Raw genomic sequence first — 26745 nt, forward strand, 5'->3', positions numbered from 1 at the left:
GATTATTAAAAAATGCTAAAAGCTTTAGCCAGTTAGAAATGTCCAAAACCTACTTCCTTTCCTTTGCAATATCTGTACACTGGTCTTAACTAGCATGTCAATTCCTATAACCCTATATGTAGAGAAAACAGCAAAACAGCCTTGGTTTCGCTGTAGCTCAAGGAGTGGAAGTTCCCAGTCCCCACCCGGCAGCTCAGCACATGACACCTACGTAGTGGAAGGCTGAGACTCAGAATTTCCTCTTGTGCACTACCTTCCGCAGTACTTTCAGTTTTTCTGGGGTATAATTGTAGCGGAAAACACAGGGCTCACCACAGTCCACAGCACGCTTCGCCTGAACGTAGACGTGTAAGAGGAGGTGTGAAGCAGCTCTTCGCTTCCACAGCAGCACAAAGCAGGGACGCACTCCAGCGTGCAGGGTGCCCCAGCTGTGAGAAGACATGATCCTTGAGACCTCGGTAAGTTCTGCACAGTGCTGTGCCCTGTTCCCATGCGCTACTTGTGGTTTAGGAGGCATATATGCCTCTGGGCAAACTACAGCGAGAGCATCTCTCTGCTAGGTATTGCTACTGCAGTGATGGCACAGTTCAGCCATCAAGAGACATCTAGCCATGCATGGTTCAGTCAAAGTAATTTAATACTACATTACAGAGAAAGCACATCTAAAAGTATGATGCAGTTTATAAATTCACTGTTTATTCCATGTTTTATGTCATACTTGGATCGTATATAATGAATTGGTACCATTCACAAAGAAGATTACGTGGTGGTGGCTTTATATAATGCTGTTGTGGAGAAATGGAAACAGGCTGATATTTCATGTTATTTTGGTACACATTTTTTTTTTTCCTCTTGGATGGAATACTAGAAGAGACACACATCGATTTGAATGAATATTCACCACGTAAGTTGGTTTCAGTATTGTGCAGTCAGGTTTAAAGTGATTGCAGTACACCAAGAAGCCCTAAACACAGTTAACTCTCCAGGGATGTTTGAATTTGGGGTCAGCCCATCCCAGACTCAGGTGGTGCTCCCCTCGACATCAATAATCATGTTGCAGATATTTGAGTCAAAGGTCAGTATTTTGTCTCAAAGATTTTGTTCTCGGTCCCCTTTCCTCCAAGTTAATTAAACAAGCAAAGAGTAAGAACACTGAAATGTCCAGAGCAACAGGGCATTTGAATTGCAACATACACCTTCTGTTAGCTTACTCAACAGAATAAAAAAATGTTTTCTGTAAGCTTGATAAAACAGCAGGATCTGGTATATTACAAATAAAAACAATTACAATGTGAGAATTCTTGTTTTCAGAAACATGGGATTTGCCATCTCCAGGAAATGTGGTTCAGGTGTGTTTTCAGTACAGCTTCTGCTAGATCAAAAAAGCTGTCCTGGTACTTTACAGAGAAATTAATGTTTTTGCTGCAGCAAATAAGATCCAATCCCACACTGAATTTCTCAGTCTGGTGAATTTAAGCTTTAAGTAGATTGTTAGGGACCTGATGCACATAAGCCATGCAATCCCTTGAGAAACAATTTTCAAATTAACTAATAAGATATTGCACTGCTTACAGCTTATTAGAAAGAAACAGTGAGCAGCAACAGCACATAGCCACTATGCCTGGGATTTAAAAGTTGGATTTAGCTGTCAGGTTCATAATTCTTACTGCATTGGTTATGTAAAGGAGTAGGTGAGAGGAGGGTTTAGTTTCATATTAAGGAAAGTAAAAAGGCCCTACAGAATGTAATTGCAGGATTAACAAAAAGTATAAGGCATCTTTGCCCCGCTATTTACATATCAAGGCAATTTATGGAAATCCTCATAAATAAAACTTTAAGAATTGAAAATGAAATTCAGAAAAAAATTGCTCTTAAATTACAAGCAATATAATTTTTTATATTAAAATATTATGAGTAGAGAAGAAACTGGTAATTTTTCACAAGATAATGTAAAGGTTATCTCCCCAAGGAGAAGGAGTAAGATACAAGAGCTTCTTGACCAACGTTGATAGTTAGGATAGTAACATCTCTGCAAGTTTCCAGTATTGAAATGATAGTGAGGATTTCTATGCACGAAAACATTTTGATAGTAATTGCCACTCATCCTGATGTGGAAAGTAAAGGCTAAAGCGGCAGAGCAAGCAAATGCCTTGAGAGTAACCTGGTAGAGGTAGCATCTCGGTATGTGGAGAACACTTCAGAAGAGAGAAACTATAAAGACAACAGATAAGTCAAAACATGAATGGTCTCAATGATCTCAGCTGGGGAGAGAAACTAGAGTGATTAGAACTAAGCACAGAGACTGTTGAGTTTGGTAATGATATCTGCAATCCTGAGCGCAGAAGATGAAGTTATCATAAAAATAATCTTTAGCAAAGCTGCCATCTCAAAACTAGTATAGCACAAAAATTTGAGATTGCACACCAGAATGGAACAGTGAAGACTACCAAGATAGCAGCTAAATTTAGGACCAAGTACTAAAGGAGCAAAGTACAGGACAGAAGAAGTAAAAGTCATTTATTTTAGTCTCATAGGAATGTCATGTACTGGTGAAACAGGTGATCTAGTTATATGTGATTGCAAAAAGTGGCAATTCAAAATAAAATACAGAACCATTACAGAGGACTGAAGTGAAAGTGCTTTGCTTGGAATAACATCTAAAGCCAGTGACTACTGCTTTCCAGCTTCTGAAACCGGTTTCAGAATCTTCCCACTCTAACAGAAAAAGGTACCATCTCTTTTAATATAGATGACATTAGAGGAGCCGAAAAATGTAACAAAGTGCATAAACGGTTCACTTGAAAATGAAGGTTATTAAAGTAACTCTGTTTGATGTATAAGTAAGGACCTCTAGTTTCAACCTTTAACTGCAATTGCCATGGAGTTAGATTACTCTTCGTCACACAGCTAACCTTGCACAAGCCCTTGCACAACTTCTCTTCTATCCTAAGTAGACAGCTCAAACTCACTGTCACATCCCATTAGGAGCACAGCTGATAAAATGTTCTGGGATTCCAAGGTGACATATCCTCTTAGGTTACGTTTGTCACAATATTGATTAGATTAGGTCTGAAGCCCTTCTTTGGCCTGCTACCGACCCATCACATCTCCTGGGAAATTCTGCAGAGTAGGAAACAAAATTGAAAATGACTGGCACAATAGAGGTGTTCAAGATGGTTATAGCTCATGGGACTCACATAGATGTGACAAGTGCTGATTTTTGCTAACTATGCATCCTAATCCATTAATCCCAAACTTGACAACTAAATATTATATTATCTTCTTCACAGTAGTTAGCCTTTAGGAGCTTCGTAACACGAAAATAACACATCAAATACTTTTATTTGTTTCACTGGAGTAAGTAACAGCATGGTCAAAGTACCACCTAGCCCATCTTACCCACCAAAAATTTAGAGTAAATAAAAAAGCGGGTAGGTTTGCTCCTTGTGGAGCCTCTATCAATTGTCTTCTGCGGTATGTTTGGGTTTAGATATTACACTCATGCAGAATAGCTGATGATGTTACAATTCAGAGAACTGTGTAACTGAGCTGTATGGCATTCAGCTAATTGTAGCATTCAATAGCTAAAGACCCCTATACCTGTTCTTACACTTTCAACAGGCTTTACTTATTGGCATTAAACACTTCTGCCGTAATACATGCCCTTCACTGGTGCAGCTTTTCTGTGTCACAGAACTGACAGTTCTGAAGGCACAAAGGATTACTCTGAGTTTCTAAGTATGCGTTTTTTTAGACAGAATGGAGGCTAGAAATTCCCCACCCACCCATTTTAAGTATAAGGTCATTTTTTTTTTTTTCTTTCACACATGGGCTACTCTACAAATACCATCAGCAGGCACATTTGATCTACAAGGAGCCTGAGCAATAAGTTCAGTAATGTCACTCATTTTCCGTACGCCTTTACCTCCCACATACAACTCCCACTCCTCTGACAGTACCAAAACTATAGTTTGATTCTTCCTTTCTGCCAAGCATTCCCTCCTCCTCCTTATCTTCACACAGCTTTGGAAAATACAACAGCTACGCAATTAGCATCCTATAAGTAAAATAAACATTCCTATTTGCCATAGGGAAATTGTACTACATCTGTCACACTCAGTAACACCACCTGAGACAAGATGACACACTCTGTGATAGCCTAGGAACCACAAGCTCTCATAAAACATGAGCTTCCACATTAGTTTTTTTGCATGTTTTCAAGGATACAGCAACATGAAGCAGAACAAGAATTGTGTATTTCATTCCAGTTTGGCATAATAGAGCACTAGATCCTGTATTTACTTTATTTCACTGGGAGTAGAAAAAAATGTATCAAGAAAAAAAAAAGAAAGAAAAAAGAAACCTAGGATTTTCTTCTATATAAATGTTATTACTGTTATAAACGATAACAATTAAAACAATTGTATTTGGGGTTCAATCAATTTAGGTTGAGAAACAATAAGCACAAACAGCGCTGGGTGGGCGGAGAACTCAATTAGTTCCACCACACGCACACCTGAGTCCTAAAAGCAGCATCTTTTATCCCTGGATCTTGACCAATCTCTTCTAGCCGGACGTTCGTCCTGCTCTTTCCCCACTGGGTCGTTAGGGTACGCCTTCTCCTCCTATTGGCTCTCCTTTGGCGTGCTTTTTCAAATCTCAAGGTCTTTGTCTCCTTTGGCGGGCCTTCTCCGGCATGGTTTCGGGCCTTCCCTGGTGTGGTTTCGCTTTCCTTATCTCCTTTGGAGGGCTTTTCCAAGCCTCGATTGCCTCAGGGGAAGGGGAAGCCATCACATTGTCTTAAAGGAGAACCACACATGCCCACTCACCACAACTGTGATACAGGTCCCAGATTTACACAGGGTACAACAATTACACCTATCACAGTACATTCTATTTTTGACATGAATCATGACTGCGTTTATCACATTACCTATATGTAACTATGAAAATACATATTCCAAGTTGCTACACTTTGATCCTTTTCACAACTGCTGAACTTTTCTTCAAAATTAAGTCCAAGAGCTCCTTTCACCTTGTTCTTAAATAAGTCACGCTTCTTTTCACACAGAAAAAAAGGAGTAGAATTTCTTTTAATATAATCCTAGAGTTTTGGTTTTGGTTTTTAAGAAACTTATTGTATATTACTGCAAGATTCAACAGGGTAATTAACATTCCATTGAAAAAGACTTTAAAAATGAAAGGGGAGCAAGGGAAGAACAATAACTGATTATGGAGTCAGTTTTATTAAACTTGCCTTAAATACACTCTAGGATACTTACGTTGAAAGAGATTCACCTATCTATAGCGATAAAGATTACTCCAAGCTTCAAGAAGCTCAAACAATGTACCTTCATGCTTTACAGAATCTCTTCTGTAGGTTATTACCCTGCAGACTTCAATTAAGATTGAATAACAGCCTTTACACCCAAAACCTATGGTTTGCACCTTGAGAACGTGAAAGAGCTGATGATCTTAGGATTGCTCAAGAATAGGAGATTGGGGTTTTTTATACTCTAAGGGCTGAAAAATCTGCAGGGGGAGGTTTCAGCCAGAATTAGAAGATCTTTTCCTTGGAATGGTAGACATCGTCTCCCAGAGAAAAATATCTAAAAGGTCCTTTCCTGGATTTCAAACAATATTCTCTAGTGGGTTACATCCATGCCCTTGCTCATAGCAACATTAAAATAAAAGTGGTACAAGAGCTGCACCCCTCAACACATTATAAAATAAGAAAATCCTGAGCACAGGCCAAAAGGGAAAAAAATTATTGTTCCTCAATATAATGTTCAACTGAAAAATTAAATAAGCAATTTAGTTGCACACAAATATTTTGGTTTTAAACACAGCCATTTATTTTCAACCAGAATAGATCGCACAAATCTAGAAGGACATTTGCCTTGGAACTCTGTGTTCATATTAACATGAACCTTTCCTTCTTCCTCTAAGAAAGTAATATGCAGTACCCACTTGTGGAGAAAATAACTTTTGACAAGTTTTAAATAGCTTTAATGCTTTAAGGTCAAAGATTACTGCACACCTTACTCGGTCTTGCCCCACTACTTTGTTTCTATCTCTTCATCCTCTTCTCTGCATTCCCCCTTCCAGGTACTAACTTTCCCAGCTCATCCACATCTCCCACTGTCCCCCCAGCACATACCTGCTCTCTGCCTTGTTCCCTTCTCCGTACTAATCTGGTGATGTGGCCCAGCTGTCCTTTGTAGCATTCTTAATTACATTCCTCTCCTATCAATTGCTGGCCTCTTCATTACCACTGCTGGGTTTCATTACCAGGAGTAGGATTTATTCCCATTCCCTGCTTCCCTTCACCCCCCCATCATCTTCTGGTCTAAACAAAGAGACATGTTAGACCCACACACACAAGCCTTCAAGAATCTCCAGCTCTGTCACCTGGTGGTTTGTAACTCAGAAAGAAGAAACATTGGCTGAAGGTTAAGAGTTCTTGTACTAGATAGATCACAGATTGCAACAGAAACAGACTTGACATAGCTGATTTTGTTTGATGGTTTCTAATGTCTCTTTCCACTACAACAGCAGAAAGCTAAGGCATCCTAACGCTGGCTCTCAGCTGCATGAGTTTGGTACTTTGCAAACTTCAGAAGGAGGTCACAAAAAGAAGGTGGCAATGCAAAAAGCAATCTCATTCTTTTGGATTACGCATTGCTTGCTTGTGCTGGGGTGCTTTCCTCTCCCCAGTGACTCTTTCAGCCAGAGCCTAAGGTATAAATGTGTCCCCTGCCTGCACTCCCTTCTCACCCGCAGAGAAAGAGCTTGCCAGACAAATTTGAAGAGTACTGTAGAGCAGGTAAAAAGAGGTGTACAGGAACCCACTTCTTTGAAATTTCTGACATTTTGGAGGATGAAAGAAGTTTGAAATCTCCAGGGCTCCAGCCTCACAGGCACTAAAAAAACCAACCAACCAAACAAACAAACAAAAAAAAACCACAAAAACAAACAAACAAACAAAAAACCCATGAAAAAAACACCACTACAAAAAAAAAAATCCTGGAAAGAAACAGAAGAAAAACTGCCTATCTCTGTATTTAGGAGTTAAATATATTTAAGTCCCTTGAGGAAGGAAATAGGTTAGGAAACTGACAGTGAAAAATAACAGATTGAAAATAAGTCTGATTTTCTGGTAGAAGTTGTAATTCTTTTTTTTTAAAATGAGAAACAGTTCTTACAAAGAAATAACCTGCAGAAGCAACACCGATACAATTTAGCCACCAAAGGGCAAAAAGTTAGGAAAATACAGGCTAGGAATAGTCTGGCCAAAATTTCATTTGCTTTCAGGGACTGTACATGTTTATCATCAGCAATAGGCATCCCATTACAGCTTTTGCCACCAAGCAATAACAGAAAGGAATGTTACTTCTTTTTTTTTTTTTTAATCCAAGTCATAGACTGTCTTACAACACAGAGTAACTGAATCCTAAAGCTGGTACTGTAAGCTGCTCAGTAATACACACAACCGTTTTAGCCAAACTGGATTTTTGAGAATAAACTAGAACAGCCGTTAACACCTTGAGGTGTAGCATTATTTACCTCATGTGCAGATGATGTCTGCAGAGGTAACACTGAATAACATCTGCTGCTAGCTTTGATATCATTTGAAATGAGAAGAGTAAGTCTGCACTACCTGTAGAGAAGGACCTGTAGAGAAGGGAGATGGGCAAGTTAGGACAGCAAAGCAGCAGCCAAAGCTGAGGTGGGGTACAACCAGACCCCATTTATCTCTGATTGTGCCCAGGTCCCTGGGAGCCACAGAGACTATGGACAAATTAGAGCAATTGTCCAGTTTCTCTGACTTGTGCTACGGGGCATCTGTATGTGTTTCAGGACTACAAAACAGATGGCATAGTGAAAGCTTCTACATTCTAACCAGAATCTAGTTTGGACACATTATTTTATATTACCTTCTGCCACATCTTTTGACCTTGCTTTTGCCACAGAAAAAAAAAAAAAAAAAAAAAAAAAAAGCTTTGAAAACAGTGTTTGCATACTTAAATGAGAGAAGGAACTGGTATCCCCTTACATTTTTCATTTCTGAAGGTCTTAAGGGAGGACTGAGGGTGCAGAGAAAATAAATAGCTTAAGTTTAAAGAATGGACTGTAAGCAACTAAAAGCTTTGCCTCTTGCAGAACTACAGTCAGTGTGATTAATGGTTCAGGAATTATATTAAAGTGCAATAGCTTTCCCTGTAGACTGGTGATACTCAGGAGAAAAGAGTCTCTGCTTTGAATGAGAACATGAAATTTGATTTGCGTATTCTAGAATAATAAATAATAATCTCTTAATTTAGATAGATCTCTTTACAAAAGCATCATCATCTTCCTGTTTTGATCACATATTAAACAAGAAAAAAGGAAATAAAGAAGTCAGGCTGAGTGCATGAAAGGGGAGAACCTGCATGAAGCAGTCCTCGCTTGCAATTAATAACAACAAATTGACGGGCATTACAACTGCTCAGCACCTTCCAGTATCGTCACTCAGACCTGTGCTGTAGGAGTTGTACACACTGCTAACAGCTCCTTTCTTAAAGGCTATTTGTGCTAAAGCAAACTTGTCAGCAGACTGAGTAAAGCAGGATTTAGAGCTTCAGTCACTGCTGGGCAAAGACAACACCTCAGATGCTGTTGGGGTTGCGAGTTCACCCTAACTCCTTGGTACTTTCTCACCATTCAGACCAAGCAACAATAATCAAGCATTTGACGGCTGACCTTGATTTTAAGGGAACAGACTCTAGCAAGCTACTGCCTTGTTAAAGGATCCAGAAAATTCCATAAAAATGAAGGCTAAATACAGACTACACACGCGCGTGGATGCGAATCAGCACTAGATCAGTGCTCCAGGCGGAGATGCCCTCTCCAGGCTCTCCCCCTCACCCAGGCTTGGTACGACTGGCTCTTCCCAAAGGCTGCCTTTCCCATTCTGTTCCCATGACAGCAAGCTCCTATTTCACCACAAGTTTAGCAACTCTTTTCTGCACCATAGTCACCGATTAATGCCCTGACCCTTGACTCATTAACCTCAGCAATAACAAAACAGAAGGCAAAGGCTCACACAGCCCCAAATTTTAAATTGGTTTAAGGACAGACCTTCCTGTGTGGCAACGCTGGATTTGCAGAGTTGTTTGTGTGAATAAACACAGGCCTTCTTTACCCTCTTTAGCCTTTTCTGAAATCTAGTAGCAATATAAAAGTAAATAGGTAACTGTTCCAACACAACCTTAAATAATTCAGAGGACCACATTCTTTGCCTACCTGAAAATCCAGAGCAACCCACGTAACAGTAAACAAGCTTTTAATCGATTCTAAAACAGTAAGGATATAGAAGATAGATGACAGTATGATTTAATTTAGTTTCTATTGGGCAGAATTTAAAAGAGCTTGAACACTCCTCTCAGAAAACTGAAATAGGAGCACAAGTTTTAAATAAACTTCTTCTGGGCACAGCTGCAGAGAACAGTTCATGATCAGCAGTCCTTGAAATATTCTCATGCCATTTGCCGTGGGTGCAGCACAGTTTTAATCACTGCAAGGAGCTTCAGCTATGCCTAGGAGTTTTGTTTTTCACAGTGAGCCTAACTGGAAAAACCCTGAAAAAAAAGAAGGTCATTGCACCACAGGGGCTTGAACGATTGCTGTGCTTTACAGAGGGGGAAGATCAAACAAGGCTGCAAACTGGAAGTCAAATGCTCAGATGAAACCTGGGGCTTGGGAAGAAGGTGGCAACTGGTGAAAGGTCCAGGCCACCCCAGCTCTCCTTCCAGCCCCACGATTCATCTAGTGCGTGACCCAGGCCAGCTACTTCCACGTCTGCCTTGCTCAGCTTCTCCACATGCAACACCGCAACACCGGGAGGCCAGGGACTGCCGCCCTGATGCCTCTCTGCTGCCTTGCTTTGGCACAGCTGCACGATGGGGCCTCAAGGTACTCCTGCAAGTGCACGTGCACGCACACAAATCAGTTGGTGATAGGCGTGTTGTGAGAATTAACCCAGAGTTTCAGTGCTTGTTTGAAGTACAAGGGAACACTAGCTACATTTCAAAGCAATGCTAGAGCCAAGCAACGAGAAAGGAGGAGGTTTGTGCTTTAAAAGCTTTGATTTCTTAATTTTTCAAAGGGCAGGGAGTAGCAAGCAGGACTGCGATGCTGCACAGCTGGCTGGGAAGCGCTGTGGCGCAAGGCTGGGCAGGGAGGCTGAGCTCCCCAGGCAGGCAAGAGGAGCACACCAGCCACCCCAGGAGCCTGGTTACAGGAGCAGTCGGGGGGCACACCCTGAGCACAGTCCTGGCAAGCAGCAGCTCCGCTCCCTTCCCTGGTTAGAAATGATGGCGAGGCAAGAAATGTTCGCTAGCACAAAAACAAGCCCCGAGAGCAAAAGCAAATACTTCCCCTCTGCTGCATAGGCAGCTACGGAACGTGCCAGCAGGCACTGCCGCTGAACAGCTGGAAGAGTAGGCACAGGCAGGAGCACAAATATGTAGCCTTAAGGATATTCACCACTGACACCAGGCACAATTGATCGGCTGTTCGTGTGCCAGTGACTGAGTCACAACAAACTGGCACGCTGGTAGATTTTATAGTCGCTTGCTGCAGTGACGTGCTTTGCAATGCACCAGCATCTGAATTTACTGCTACATTACTACTGACCTCCACTTCATCTCTATATTCTGATCCAATTATTTTCAACTCTCAATTAAGTTACTTTAGGCATGGGGGAAAAAAACCCAACACTGGAAAGGGAGAAGATGGAAACATAGTTGGTCATGCCTACAATCTTACAGCTGTATCTGTGATTCTAATCACAAAGCATTCTTTTACATGATTGCCAGGGAGAGAAAGCTACTGCCAGCACTTCATACCCTGGTTTTGAGCACTCACAATATCTATTTAAATTAGCAAGCAATCAGCACCCACAGCAATTAACATCACATACACGGCACTCCAGTTGTGCATTCTCTAGTCATTCTTTTCTCCCATAGAAATCTTTATTGCACAGGGCTTGTTTTGACAAGTTATGTCTTTTTTATTCAAGAATTCTAGGTACTTTTCACTCAGATTTTCAGTTTCATTTAGTCACTATATCCTCAAGGTGTACGTACTATAAACATAAAATAATAAACAGCTCAAACACCAAAAAATTATTTCCTCTTTCTTATGTATTATGACTTTTTCTCCCAATTCCACCAGGGAAATTAACAGAAATTTTTTCACTGTCAGTTATGCCTTAGTAGAAAAAGGTAACTCCTGAAGCGGAATGGATCTAAAGACCAACAGAAGTCTAAATTTGACCAATTTAGTCTGAATTTTGACAATAACCGTTGCATATTTTAATGAGAACTGAAACTGCCTGGTGTCAAAGATACTATCAAAACCAAAACCAGTGCTCAGCTACATTGAATCTATAAAGCATGAATTTCTTATCAATTCCTATTCCTTTTCAATTCACATTCCCACACACAAAACATTTTCCCCCTATACTTGTAACAAGCAAAGTCATTTATATTTACATATGTGATCGTAGCAGGAGTGCTACCAAACATCGGTCCCTAGACCAAAGTATTACATGTGACACCATCCATAGAATAACAACTGGATACTTATTCTGTGCCAGCTTGGGAGCCATCCAGTAGAAGTCATATATGATGTCTTTCTTCACTGGTTTATACTCTCCATTGACAGTAACAATTCCTTTACCATTATAGACATAGCACAGATACAGACAATAAAAATGTTCATTTTTGAAATAATGACAAAGAATGCCTTTCTATTTCTGACAACATGTGGTATGAAAATATACAATACTTGATGTGGTGGGGTGTTGAGGTGATATTAATATTTATGATATAGAATTTAGGTTTTGGGTGGTTGTTTTTTTTTTTTTAAAAAAAAAAGCTAATAAAATCTCCCAAACCAAGCAGGTATCATGCTAGGTTAATGAGGTTTTCACCAAACCCAAGCTAAGTTTCAGGAGGTAAGGATGATTATTTTAGCATTTTAGGTGATAACATAGTTCGGACAAAGAGAGAGAACAGCAGCTGTTCAGCGGAGCTTTGCATTTGAGTTTCCAGGGCTCGTTCTAACCCCTACAAACTCAAAACAAAACTCAGCTGGTGTGAACCGAAACAAGAGGTTTGAGTGAAAAAACCGAGTGGAAACCTCTGAGCCTAAGAATCAAAACCAATGTTTGGACCTGCACTTAACACACGCCTGCAAGCCTGACACAAATGCTAGTTTTCCTCACATATAATTCTAAGCCCAACTAATTTTTTTCACTGAAACCAAGGTTTTGGGGTCCAGGGAAAGAAGGGAATTAATTTGAAATGGCATCTCCTAATGAGCAAATAAAGCTCAGGAACCTCAGGATCTACTCGTGCAAGAGCAGGAAAATTACCTTTGCATGTTTGGTTTTCAAGAGATGACGGAAAGAAAGAGAGAAATGGAAGTGTGGGTGCAGCCGAGAAATTTGAGAAATGCAAGTTGTGTGGTTCAGGCAGCGCTGAAAGATTTCAGAAGGTGAACAGATTCCTTTCTCATTAATGAAGGGGCCCTGACTCTAGATCCGCTGAACTCACTTCGAGTGGAAGGCTATTCAGCTCTCTCCTTTGATTGAAAGCATGAGCCTGTTACTTACGAGCTCTTGGTAGCTTTCCTTTTAATAGGAAGTTGGGGGAAGGGGGAAGAAGATGGCTGGAGGAGGGGAAGGAAAAGATGGGGTAGCAAAAAACACTGAATGTCAGACTTCAAGGGATTTGCAGGACATGCCTTTGGGAAAAGATTAAAAGCTTACAAGGTAAGCCATGCCTTTCATGGGCTGACTTTTCTTTCCTTGTTGTTCACCAATATGTTAAGAATAAAACTCTGCATCTTCAGTCCACCATTACCCTCCTACTTTCTCATAGACTTACCAAATCATTTATTCTACTAGCCTGGAACTAAAAAAATTGCTGATTTCCAATTTTTTTTTCTGGTGGTTATTGGTAGTATTTGAATAATGCTAAAAATATTTAAAAATAAAATCCCAATCATCTTCACTGCTGCAACAGGGAACACGCAGCTTGTTGTTGCAAATTGTACACAGCCATGAGCTCTCGTCGGCCTCTGTGTGGGCTTGAAATGTTCTTTTAGCCCTTTGTGGCTGAAAGCTGAACACAGATGATCACTAAAAGCATATGAAAGATGATGTTGGGACATTTGCCATAACTATATAGGAACACTCCTCAAAGTGATCAGAAGTGTGAACAGATTACTTAGCTCGGGTTTGAGGACTGTATTGCCAGCTAGCTGTTTCTGTTAAAGCTTAACTTTTTCTATTAAAAAAAAAAAATCACCAAAAAACAACAACAACAACAACAACCCAACCACAACCCAGATGAAAAATACACTTGAAAGAAATCCACAAATTGCAAATGCCCATGATAAGTACCTGCTTGTAGGTAAAGGGCAACACAGCAACAGTGTGTCTAAGACTTGGCACGTACTTTAAAGGGACAGAATCTAAACTTCTGTTCAAACAATCTGGATATTAGAGCCTTTACTGAATTTGAAGATATTTAAGCATAAAAAAAACTTTTAAAATGTGAAATATCATTATAATTATTATAGCAGCAGAGTAAGTGCACTTCCTTTGTAAAGTCAATTGTAAAATACCAAATTTGAAAGACTTGATTGATGGTTTTAAAAGACAGACTATTATTAGTAGTTGAATTAGTATCTAAATCTTTCAAAAACAATGTAGTTACAGCAAATACTTTAAACTCGTTCCTTGTAGCCAAATTTGCTGAAGCAAGAAGGCTTTATCTGTTTCACTGTTTGGAACAATCCACAGCTGTAACTTCTGGGAACGGCTATTTTGTTCCTCAAAGGCAAACTCAGATTCTTTTATTCTACTGTGACATTCCATACAGATTCTCAGACCAGAGTTCACACACCCAACTGAGGGTACAATTTCATTTGTATTCTGAAAAATCAGGCATGAATTTACCTGTAACCTCCCCAGTTAGCACACAGCAGCACACTGACTTGCAGCATCCTCTCAGACAAGACTTTCACATAAAATCCAAACTATTAATTACCAGAACTCTCTGGCCATACAGATGCATGCGTGTTCAGGATACAGCCCAAAGTCTGATAAAACCCAAGATGACACCTAATTTATGCAAATGCAAACAACATCACAGAAAAATTAGAGCTATCGCCCTCAAAACTATGCTTGGGAGCATTTGAGCGTAATGTACTTGTTAAACATCTTTCCTTTTCGGTTTTAAATACTTCATTGTTTCGGAAATCAATTGCAAAAGAACTCATTTTGGTCAAAATATAAAATCAAAGTACTAAAAAGGAATAAACAAACCCACCTAATAATTACTTTCTAAAACTACCTGGCTGCCCAACAGGCACGGTATAAATCATTCTTTGGGAGGGAGAATTTATTTATTGTTTTTTAATCAACATCACTACCATTTATTTATCAACAATATGAAAAGGAAAATTGAAAGGCACAGAAAACAACTGCTATCTATTTATAAAGCAAGAGACTAGCTTTTCCATTATAGGTACTACTCTTGCTTTTGTCTATGGATGCCTGAATCCAGTCCGAACTGTATTTTGCTAGTTTTTACCTGTTGCCAGGATAGATAGATCAACCATTTGCAGTCTGTAAGAACTTTGGTTATCTTCTAAACTGAGTAGAAATTTTGGTAGGAAACTGAAAGAGCATCTTCAAGATAAATCTAAGTACTACCTACGCGTATTGACTTGGTGCGTAACTTCACTGCTGTAACATTTGGAGTGCTACAATCTCAATCTGGTGGAGCTCCTAGGTGTGTAGAATATTAATAGTCACTTTGATGGAGATAGTATAACCAGACTTAAGAAAAAACATTAACAAAATCTTTTGGGTTTTGCTCTTGCTAGGCATGTTAATGAGACAACTTCTATCTGTGTTTAAAACACAATACACATGCACAATCTGACTTTGAAAGTCAAGTGTATCATCACAATAAGGAGGAAAGGATTATAAGGAAAAACAGTAATAAAAACAGATGAGGCGATTTAGATCAGTAATGAAAACAGTGACTTGTGATTGTAGAAAAAGGCAATATGGCTTATTGCAAATTATACAGTAAAGAACTTCAGTGCTTAACATGTTAATCCAAAAAAAATAGTTTTCATCATTTTATACACTGCAAATCTCTATAAACATAAGCTAGTGAAAGGCTGTTTGTAATTGCATCTAGCTTGCAGGGAGAAAAAGGCACTGTAACATTTGTGAGGTTGCATGAAGGTTTAAACAACTGTAGGTATCATGAGATAGTTGCAAAATTTCATGCAGGAATTAGGCACATGATGTACTTGAACCTGTGCAAGTTTCCTTCATTTGATGTGATCAGATTCAAACCAGCTGAAATGCAAAGCAGCTCCTGCAGCATGCTTTAACCGATCTAACCCCTGCTCTCCTCATCTTCATCAAAGTCTCAGATACTCAGCAACTCTCCTATTCCTGCAGAACAACCCACGTGTCTTACTACATTCTGTTTCTCAAGAAACAGGCGTCATTTCAAGCCATAAGCTTGTTGTGCACCAAAGGCCAATTCCGCAAAGCAGGACCTTGCACACTGCATCCTCCCAAGCAGTACTCAAACCTACCCAGCAAACCCCACTACCTGAAGAACAAGCATCTTCTGACTTTTCCTGCACTCCTCACCAGTGCCACCTGAATTTGGGTTGAGTTTGGAGGGGGAAAAGAGGAAAAAGGTACGAGTAGAAGAAAAGAAAATCAAGGGTACCTAGGCTACCTGGAAGTGATGATTTCTGCATAACGGTCTTTCAGCACTTTACCTAAAACTTGCTGAAGTCACTCAGACAAGTACTGTTGCCTCCAATAAGTTTTGTTCTAAGACCCAGATCTGTGGCATTGGACATGATAACTTATGAAAGACCTTCTGCAAGACCATTATGAATTTATCATCATTTACTTTTGAAAGAAAAATGGGGAATATCACATTATCAATAGCAAAACAGTATCTCCCCACTCTTTAAAACACCTGCATACATATACCACAAGAACAATGCTGAGTGCTGATTTGATGCTCTTTGATGTGTGAACATATAAGACAATTGGAGACATTCCAAATATCTCCAGTTCAAAGTTAGGCCAAAATTAGAAACAGTTATGAATAAGGTATTAGATTTTAATAGAAACAGCAATGCTGAGCAGAATAAAGATGAGAGTTTAGCTTAGCTGTGGATACCTGAAACAGGTAAGCAACACTGCTTCCTTAAACAGACAAGCTGGAATTGCACATCCTCCAAAGTTCAATTAACAAAACATATGTCAAAACAGTTTTGTGACAGACTATAAATTGGCCTTTAGATGCAGTTATGATGTTTTCAGGATAATATAGGAAGCCCAAGTTTTTGGTGAAATTTCCTCTAACTTCAACGTGAAGCTTTTTAGGAGAAATAACCGTGTCAAAACCATTGTCATTTGCCATAGTAGCCTAGGACTTGGTTCCTGGTCAAAAGATGTATCTTGGAAGGTTCATTAGCCAACACACTAGCTCAGATCCTCAAAGGGTGCTAAGCAATCAAGCAATCTGTGTCCATTCATTTCAAAAAGCTTTCCAATTTCCTGAAAATATAGCATTTGAATTAAGGAATAAACGACTTGCAGGTAGTCATGCTTCTAGTTGGGTAAGCTGTTCTTGCTTGGATGTCTATGTTACATTCCAGAGAAAGATGTCCAGTGGGTTATATTGCCTTATATTCCTGCAATTCTACTTTACTTTGTGGATTTTGTGGGGAAAAAAAAAAAAAAACAAACCACCAAACTGATCTCAGAAGATGATCATGATAGTGCAGATCATAAGAACAAGAAGATACATAAGGCTGCTTCTACTTCTTAAGATTTTTTTTGCACTCTTTTCGGAGACCTGTTTTCCGTTACATACCCAATATCTTCCCAGCCCTTTGCCACTGTGTGCAACCTGAAGTAAACCTTTCTGGTTAAGCAATGGCTGGCGCTCAGGGCTCAGTGCCTTGTTATTGACAGTTTTGACAAGGGTAACTGACAGCAGGCCAGAAATTATTTTTCATGGTTTGTGCGTGAAGTTATTTGTATTGTTATTTACAGATGCCGTTGCCAAAATCCTGTTCTGCCTTCCTTCACTGACTTCCGTTGAAGTTTGCTAGTATTTTGCAAACCATAAAAATGAAGTGACTACATTAAACAATACTCTCTAGACTTCTAGTAGCAGTAAACAAGCTTCAGCAGCAACAAAAAATTGTCTCACTCAATAGACTCACTAGGAACTACAAAACAATAGAGCACATATTTCAACAAATACACAGAACATATGTTATAGAAGTTAATTAATGTACTAGCTATTATGAATTATTATCTTTTATGTCATGCAATGCTAAGGCAATTCCAGGCTTTCATTTACTTTAGAAAATAACTACCAATAAAAAGCATTAGCATATATTATGCTTTTCATTTCTTGCTTTAAAATTAAATTCCATTTCCTAGAACCAACTGCTTCATTTGAACAAACCCCTATTTACTTGAAAAAACATGGGTGTAGGGGGGATAGGCATTTGACTTCATCTACCAGGGGCATACAGCAGGATTTTGCTCAATTTGCAACAGAGACATCTGAAATCCCAACACTTGAGTACCTCTGTAATCTCAAATTTCTCCTGCATCACCCAATTTTTATGCCAGTGAAACAGCAGATCCCATAAGAAACAGGGCAGTAGGTACCTTGTGATTTTTCTCCTTTTCTAGACTAGTCTTGCACAAAGTAGAACATAGTAAGACATTTCTCAGCCTACTTAGCGATGCAATGCAGACTGGTGTGTAATCACAGGATAATTTTGTCTGTAATGTTTAATATTATGCTCATTATTGGAACAACATAAAATGATAGAATATAGTGTCTCCAGTTAGGTAGAGAACTCTCCTGGTTAATGTACGTCTATAAAACATTTACGTTGAAAACACACAATAAAGCATTTTTAGATCTCACAGATTTAAATTATGCTAGACTTCATTAATGAATTTGAAAGATAGTTATTTAAATAGCTTAATGCATTTGCAACACTTCATGTCAACCAAGCTGTATTTTTTTTTACTTCAGGATTAGCCAGCCTGATTTCCTTTCAGTTAAATCTATAGCACAACTAACTCCCCGTGGGATGCCTTGTAAATTTAGGATTTCTAGCTCCTCTTTGCTGTGCACATGTTCCGTGGGAGCTGCTAATGACAAAAAAGGAACTTATGTAATGCTCATAAAGAATTGGTCTCCTACACAAGAAAAAAAAGTGAACCTTCTCAAAATTATCCATCAATACTACAATATTATTAAGCCATTACTATTAAATGGCTGCATTTGAGGCAAGGCGCTTTGAAGTTATTTTCCTGCATGTAGATGTTATAAAAATATAAGAGTAGTACCTGATCAAAACTCCTATATAATTAGGAAAGTTAAGGGCATTATGAATAGGCTGCCCGGGAAATCTGCCATGACATAGGAGAAAGCTTTTACTTTTAAACCACCAGTTCAAATCTCAGACAGTAGGTAACTGTGTTCAGGATATATACCAGCACTGGGCAGGGGGAAGACATTCACTTTCACTCTTGCTATCCAAAGTAATTGAATTATTTTTGTTATGTGTTTTAATTTATATGTAATATGTGTGTGTATATATAAATAAGCATGAGCATGCATAATCATGCCAGTTTGTTTCGAAAGTTTACAGAGAGAAAACTAAATAACAGAGTTGGCTATATTTTCCTGGACAAGCGAAGGCCACTCTTCTGAACAGCACTTAATAATTCTTCGTTAATTTTTATCGCAGCCTTTTTTACAGATGACTATCCATTTTACAAACCCATCCTATATGTCTCTATAGCTTCTCTCCTCAAATATACCTACATCTGGACCCATTTCTGTGCTGTCTAGCTCCGGAGGAAAAAGGTAGTTAGGAAAGCAGGAAATAGGAAAGGGAAAATAGATTCAACTACAGGAGCACTCTGAATTCTGCAGAGATTACAGACTCCTGAGCTCTAGTTTCAAAAATCCTTTACCAACATAACTTTTTATTTTAGGAAGCTTTGGCATTCCCACACAAACGAAAATAATTTTTATAAAAAAGGTAAACAGAGATAAGCTTTAAAAAAAGTCTCCAAACCTGAGCTACGAGTAAAACTGGCTCTGCTCATTGTAGGCACAGCTTTTCTGCACCCAAGAAGGTAGTCTAAGGGGAAACACAAGTGAGCACCAGAAGGAACAAGCTTCCCCTGGGGAAACAGTATCAGCTTCACATTTCCCACACGTTGGTGCCTGGGGAATCCCCTTCAAATTTCCTAGCTCAGGTGACATCTGTTTCATGCCACTAGAGCAAAGCAAACAGCAGTGGTAAAGTTGAAAACCCAGACACATCAGAACATACCCAGCTCTTGAATTCACTATATTTGTTTTATACTGTTTGATTCTTCTTCAGGTGGGAAAGGGAAGAATATGAATTGTAATGGTTAAGTAAAATAAAAATAACCTCCTAAATGATCATTAATATTAGTGCAATTAACTTGAAAAAGGCAGAGAAAAGGACAACAAATTCAATATTTATTATCCTACCGACATCAAAATAACCAAGTTCCAAAAAAAAAAAAAAAAATTCAAATAGAAATTATTGAAACGTGGTATCCTGTGATATAGCTAGGTTTCAGATGAGTGCCAGTCCTAAATGGCAAAGCCAAAGATGTTCAAGGTACACTGTTTTCTCCATCATCAGTTATTTGAATTGTGACTTGATCAATACAGAGCACAGGGAACATGAAAGCTCCAGAGGACACTAAATTCTTTTTTATTTGTAGTTCACTTACATTTATTTCCTTATACAGATATTGTCATAAAGGGCTGGGCTAAAGTAGCTCAATCATGTTAATCCTTTGACTGATTTATGTTTTGCTTTAGCAAAGCAGAAAACTAATTAATTTTTCAGTTAGTTTCAGAAACATACAGGTAACTCACTGACTTGTTGTTGTTACTGTCACCATTTATGCGTATATAGCAGGGAGTTTGTTCACCTGCAGATTAGTCCTCAGCTTAATCCAGTGCAAAGTTGGCTATATACATATAGAGTCATAATATTTAGTGTTTCACGTTCAACAGTTTATGCTTGGTAATCTGAGGCTGTGTCCTAGGATATAAGATAAAACAAATACACATCAGACATCATCCTATATTCTGTCCTACTCAGCATCAACTCAATATACGTTTACATTTGTGTATATATATTCATATATTGTATTATTTATACAATTATAGACATACGTGTATATATACAGTACGTGTATGTTGTATAATGTATATACACTTATATACTGTAGATGTAGGCATACAAATGTATATATAACTGTATATATTTTCAATATAAATGTATATACAATATACATTTGTTTATTCACTCTGTGATACAATGGTGCAAGTCCTTCCCAAGTAGCTCAAACTATGCTGAAACATTGTAGCTGATGGTCTCATCTACACGCACATTTCGAAGTAGGCTTGGAGGCTTATCATCCCTCTGCTCACTACCTCTTGTTATTCATCAAAATGCTTTAAAAAATACATCAATTTTTGAATACTTAATTTGGTGACTCCTTGCTAAAATTAAACCATATTTAACTTCATTTTCTCAACATTCCTCCATATTTTTCGCTCAAGATATTAAGGCTATCATATCTTGATTTCTATTCCAAATACAGTCAGTAGAATTAAACCAACCAGCTGTTAACTGCCCTGTAAACCGAGCAGATTTTAGCCTGCTATAAAACTTTCTTAATAATTGCTGCTGAACTTGGCTGTGTCAGCAAAAAGAATCCAAGCAATAGATGTGTACAGGAACTGAATTACTTGCAGTAATTCAGGTAAGACAGACACATCACAGGTTTAACAAATTTGTTTGTATACTAGTGCAGCTGCAAGTGAGTTACTGCAAATGAGCTCAGCATTTCTCACCATCAGCTGTAAAATAACATTTGTAAAACCAAAGAGATTGAAAACAAGGAGGAAAAAAAAAAAAGGAAAAAAAAGAAAGAAAGAAAGAAATGGATTCCATCACTGACCTTAATGTATCTTCAAAAATACCTGTGGGAATGCTTAACAATGTTGTTGTCATAGTTTCTGCTAAAGCAAAAAGGTTGACCAGTCAGACTGGCAATTTTGATCTGCTAATTGTGATGCCCTGAGGCTTATAACACTGAAAATAAACCTATTTTTTGTTGAGCTGGTTAAAAGAAATAGCAACCCACGTGCATTTACAAAAATACCATATCAAGAAGATTGACATCAGCAGACACGCAGATTTTTCTTCCCCTGGGCACCAAATTGCTGATGTATGTACATGCTCCCTTCTTGGCATAATTGATTTTCACTTTCTGCAAGGTGGCATATTCTTGGAATAGCTGGTGTCAAAGCAAGCACGAATATGCAAGTGAAGGACACACTAGCGGGGATAAGACCAGAACCCCTTCATCTTGAACCCAGGCTTGAACCCAATTTAAAAGAGTATCGGTTCCTTTTAAATATTCAGCTTAAAAAGACCCTAAATAAAATTAACAAAATGACTGCATATTACATTAACATACCTCTGTTCTTCCACATTATATTCAAAATCAGACTGAATCACAAACATTGAAACTAGCTTTTCAATGATTTTTTTTCTGCCCTTTTTTTGGAAAACAGGACATGAGAAACAGTGAGCAGACTCCATCTCCAGAAACATATAACACGTATAAGAATGGAATGAATCTAAAACTATAGTAGAAGCAGCTGTTTAACTACAGCCTGATTGCCTGAATTGTCATTTATGCATGACAAGTTGTAGCAGTTCCTTTAAGCAGAACAGGCTAAGCCAGTGATCTCTTCCCAAGATCTTTTCATTTCATTCACTCTGACTAGCTCTCCTACACATTTAAATGATCTGAGGTCCTCAGACCCCTGTAAGATGTTACATCATTGATTCAAATGAGGAGTACCCTTTTTATTTCGTTTTTTTTTAAATAATAATAAAAAAAAAAACCAAAAAAAACCAACCCAGACACACAACACCCAAAGCTAATTTGTCCACAACAATAGAGAATATAATAAGGACATCCACAGTCTACTGCAGTGCTGTTTCCCAACTGGATTACCTTAAATCTTAATTACTAGGCAACATCACTCCTAAAAATTACAGAATTCTGTGACCAAATTATCCATGAAAATCAGGAACAAATCTGACTACAAGTGAACTTCAGGCAGCTGTGCCAAAAAAAAACCATTAAAATCTCAGTCGCTAACTAACAGCCACACACCAGTATCATAGGCAACTTGTGTCAGATTATGCTAAATCTCTTATTTTGGCAAAGACACAAAAACCTGAGGATTAGCACCACATCCTCTCTAAATCCTGGGGAAGGGCTTTCCCTTCAATCCAAGGGGGAGCTACAGTACTGAACATCAGTGAAAAATCAGTTTCACACTGCTCAGCAGTTATCATCAGTGGTGTCAGAGGGCTGACCACATGCCAGTGAAAACATAGCTTGCTCCAGAGATACGTAACGGAATTTTCACAAGTAATTCTCCCTTTCAGGTAGAACTGAAAACAGACATAGTGGTGAACCACATCTTAAGTCGTTCTTGTATTTTCAGCTTGGTTTGCTCTGAAAATTGCTGGATATCTCAGTGGTAGACCTGGTCAAGACCTCATCAGCAAAACATTTTAAAAATGGAAAATGCCATTTTCAAACTACAACATTCATTGGCTCTGACATAACTATTAAGTGGAAAGATCTATCGTGTCCCAGGTCAGAGACAGCAGCAAAGGCATGGTCAATAATAAACACAGACTGATGATTAGTGCATTTAACCTTACTTCAAGTCTCAAGCTTAAAAAGCTTTACTCAGTTCAGAACCACGATTTGAAACTCTTTTCTCCCACTCCCATCTGCTGACAAGTTATTAATGTGCCACCATGTTATTCTGTGGCATGAATCTCTGAAATTTAGAAATCTTCATAGTAATCTGAAAGTGGTTTGAGAACAGCTTTCAAATCTTAAAATTTGTATGCAACAAGGAAGCCTTGAACATCTGTGCAGCCCTACAAATAAAACCAAAAACCTAACATCCCCTAAAGATATTTCTCTGAGGCTTTAAAGCTCTACATTCTACTCCTTAAATTAGAAATTCTTACAAATGGTCCATACTAGCTTGTGTCCATGCAAAAGCTTCATCTGAGGCCACTGTTGTTACTATTTGTGGAGTTAAATGGCATTTCCTGGACAAATTATTTATTTCAGGTCCAGATAATAATAGCCCGGTCTGTAACCAAGGCCATCAATCAATAAAATCCATGAATATAATTTGCAATTTTAATTCCCATTTTGTTATATAATCAACACTATGAGGAATGCCAAACACAATCAAGTTCACTTTCCAAGCTGACTCCTCTGCTTTTCTCCCTCTTTGCTGCGGATACTGGGACTTTAAATCATGTTGACATACTCTGTTAAATGAAACCAAATGTTAATAATAACCAGGTCTATGTGGAAGGTGATCAACAAGTGATTTGAGTAGCTTGACAACGAAAGCTCCTAAGACAGCATTTTTAGGAGAGTTCCTTTATACTTGCAGTTTTTAGCATCAGGTCAGCATTGATGACATCTGTAATTACTTGCTTTTCTTAAGTACAGTTACAATTCAAAACATACACACAAGCACATTTGAGTAAGTTGTATCCAAAACGTTGTTTTCTAAGACCAGTGGAAAAATCTCATTTCTTCCTCCCTGACTCTTACATCTCTCTCAAATTGATTTCTCCTCCACTTTCATCCATTTTTCTTTGCTAATATTCCTTAGTTTTACCAAGTTTTTGGCCAGCAACTTTCCACTTAAGAGGAGATGTAAATGTATGAGGAAATTAAATTCAAACACAGTAAAGCAAAAACTTACTGTCCAAATATAAAAACATACACAGTAAGTGCAAAAGCATGAAAACATCCTTATCAACATCTCACAGATGAATACTGAGGCACAGTGGGATTAAACAATTTGTCCAGCAAGTCTGTAGCGCAGGCAGGAATAGAACCCAGACACTGCAAAAGCCAATCCAATTCATTAATCGTAAGATAACAGAACATGTTATACTGATGTATAGCCAGTATAAGAGAGGCTGAAGCAACCTTCAAGACTGAGACAGTCATGACGTGACTGCTGCTGACTCACTCTGCAGCAAGATCCTCCTCTGACCAGCTTGATTGAACCACAGCAGTGTTGCCTCAAAAGAAAGCTACAGAACAAGTACAAGCTCTGCCGATTAAACTTGCTCTAGGGTCCACCCACCAGTAAATGTGGCAATGGCTAATGAAAACCTCTCCAAAGTGCAAGCAATTTGTTGAGGAAGAGAACTTACATAACTGCAAAAACAATTGGACCTTAAAGAGTTTCTGTATCAACAGATTTCAACACTCGAAATATAGATAGCTAAATGTCATCATCCACACTCTACAGAAAGAGAAATGGAAATAAAAGGGTAACATGATTCATCTGTTATAGCAACTGAATTCAGGTTTTTAGCTTCTTTGACTTTTAAAGTCAAAAAAGGCAAAAAGTTGCCTTTCCAACAAAATTGCAACACTATTAAATACAGCAAACCCAAAACTAAGCATCATGTATGCTAGAAAAGAAAAGAAATCCATTTCCCTGAATTTGCATTCTTTAATGCACACCCCATCATTTATATATACATACGTAGGTATGTATATAAACGATATATATGCATACCCCTCTGCTTATACATGCATACAAAAAAAAAATCTAAATAGAACATGCTGGACTGCAGAATGAAGAACTATGGAAAACACTTTGATATGGTGCCAATAAGCACAACATAAGGAACTGTAGAGAACAGGGTAAGTCTCAGCCATTTGCCTCTGCGTAGATTACTTTGGGTTTTTTAATCCAACTATGGCAAGAATCAGTTCCTATGCCATCTGTATTCTGAGGAAGAAGTACAGTCCATCAGCTATTTCAAACCTTGGTCGAAACCCTAGATCTCCTCACGGTGCTTATTGTGCAGTGGTATAACAGGCCTTTACATACAGAGCAGAGTGCAGGTATATGGCTCTGGGTGGAAAGCATCCCTAACTATTATAGTTTTCCTTAATTCTATTAGAATGTTTCTGAAGTCCTAGGTTTCTTAGTTCCAGTAACAGGATAGATCTAATTACTGACATCAAAAAAAACAAAAACCCAAACAAACAAAAAGATCAGGGATTGTTTTTACAACAGATTGGATCTGTGGCTAGAGCTCAATTACCTATGTATGTTTTGCTAAGATTAATGGACATACACTTCTACAAGTCTCAGCAAATGTTTGAGTAAGGTGGGAAAACAGATTAGTACAGAAACAGAATGAGATCTGATACTTGTTTTTCATGCACACTTAATCTGTAGGCTTGCTGGTGGTGTTCTTAGCAGCAAACGTTAGATGAGTTATTAAGAGGTGTTTGTAGCCTTGAGAAAGGAATATTATTATATTTATTATACAGTGTTAGGCCGTGAATTCCTACCTCCTGCTTTCGATAACCCTACAAAGATCTTAAAGATGTCTGAACAAGACTCAACAAAACTTGTCCCTCACGCTCCCCTAGCGTTACACACTAACGTCCCAATAGGGTACTGCAGCAGGTCGGACCACGGCTGGATTCAGAGCTCATGCCTCCTGGGACTTCCTTGGTACCCAAGGCAGGCAGCGTGCTCTAACTGTGGAGAGCCTCAGAGTAAACAGGTATCAGATCTGCTACAACACCTGCACGCTCGAAAGGTTGTAGTGCACAGCTGAGATATGGGAGTGAGATTAAGAGCAAAGCAGATTTAGCAGGGATGAAAAGGACCGACTTTTTGAGCTGTCATTTAAGAGAAAAAGCTCACTTAAGATCAGGAAAATAAACTCTCTAGCTGATCTGTCAAGATGATCAAGAAATGATGAAGGAATTTAGTAGGCAAACAGTAAAGATTATGAGTAGCTACAAATCTTTTTAAAATTACTGCGTGTTTAGGATGGATGACAGTGCTTGTCTTCACACGGTGAGCAAATACAAATGTATTTCTTCTTATGCTCTAGAGTATGTGCACGTTCCCAAATTGGTTTGCCCTGCCCACCTACCTAGACTGGCATATTTACTTCCAAAAAGGCTTTTCCCACATTAATCACCATGGAAACCAGCAAAGCCTTCTGCTGCATATTCAGAGCCATTTAATCAATAAGTTTAATAAAAAAATAAAATTAATGAATGCCTGGAGACAGCAGGGCAAATACTAAAACATAACAATTGAAGTAAAATGAGAAAAATATGCAGGAAGGCTGCAAATGCGAGGGGGTTTGTGGGACACGCAGATGTACCCACCGGGCGTTTCCATGGGAGACCAGGCTCTAGATACACACCTGAGCCTGCATGTGGGACAACAGGGCTGGTCCAGCGCCAGCCCCAGGGTCCAGGACCAGCCCAGATGACTGTGCTCGGGCTATTTGAAAAGAGAAACAACTCCAGCAGAAAGAAGAATATAAACAATTATTAGCAGGGAGGGCTGGGCGGCATCCCTCAGTAATTACAGCGGGTGCTGCCACGGGTGCCGGCACAAACAGTTTAACAGGGTGAATCGTGTCCCGAAC

General features: G+C 38.8%; 1 protein-coding gene across 1 annotated transcript in view; it reads left to right on the forward strand.

Moving 5' to 3' along the window:
* Positions 1–272: 272 nt before the first annotated feature.
* The window catches only part of RASGEF1A (RasGEF domain family member 1A), a 54172-nt gene continuing 27699 nt past the window's right edge, over positions 273–26745 (forward strand). Inside the window, exon 1 of the mRNA XM_055719826.1 lies at positions 273–458. Coding sequence (XP_055575801.1) covers positions 441–458 — 18 coding nt within the window. The 5' untranslated portion in view covers positions 273–440. The remainder of the gene's footprint in view (positions 459–26745) is intronic.

This window comes from Falco cherrug, chromosome 9 (assembly GCF_023634085.1).
Source record: "Falco cherrug isolate bFalChe1 chromosome 9, bFalChe1.pri, whole genome shotgun sequence".
Taxonomy (NCBI): domain Eukaryota; kingdom Metazoa; phylum Chordata; class Aves; order Falconiformes; family Falconidae; genus Falco; species Falco cherrug.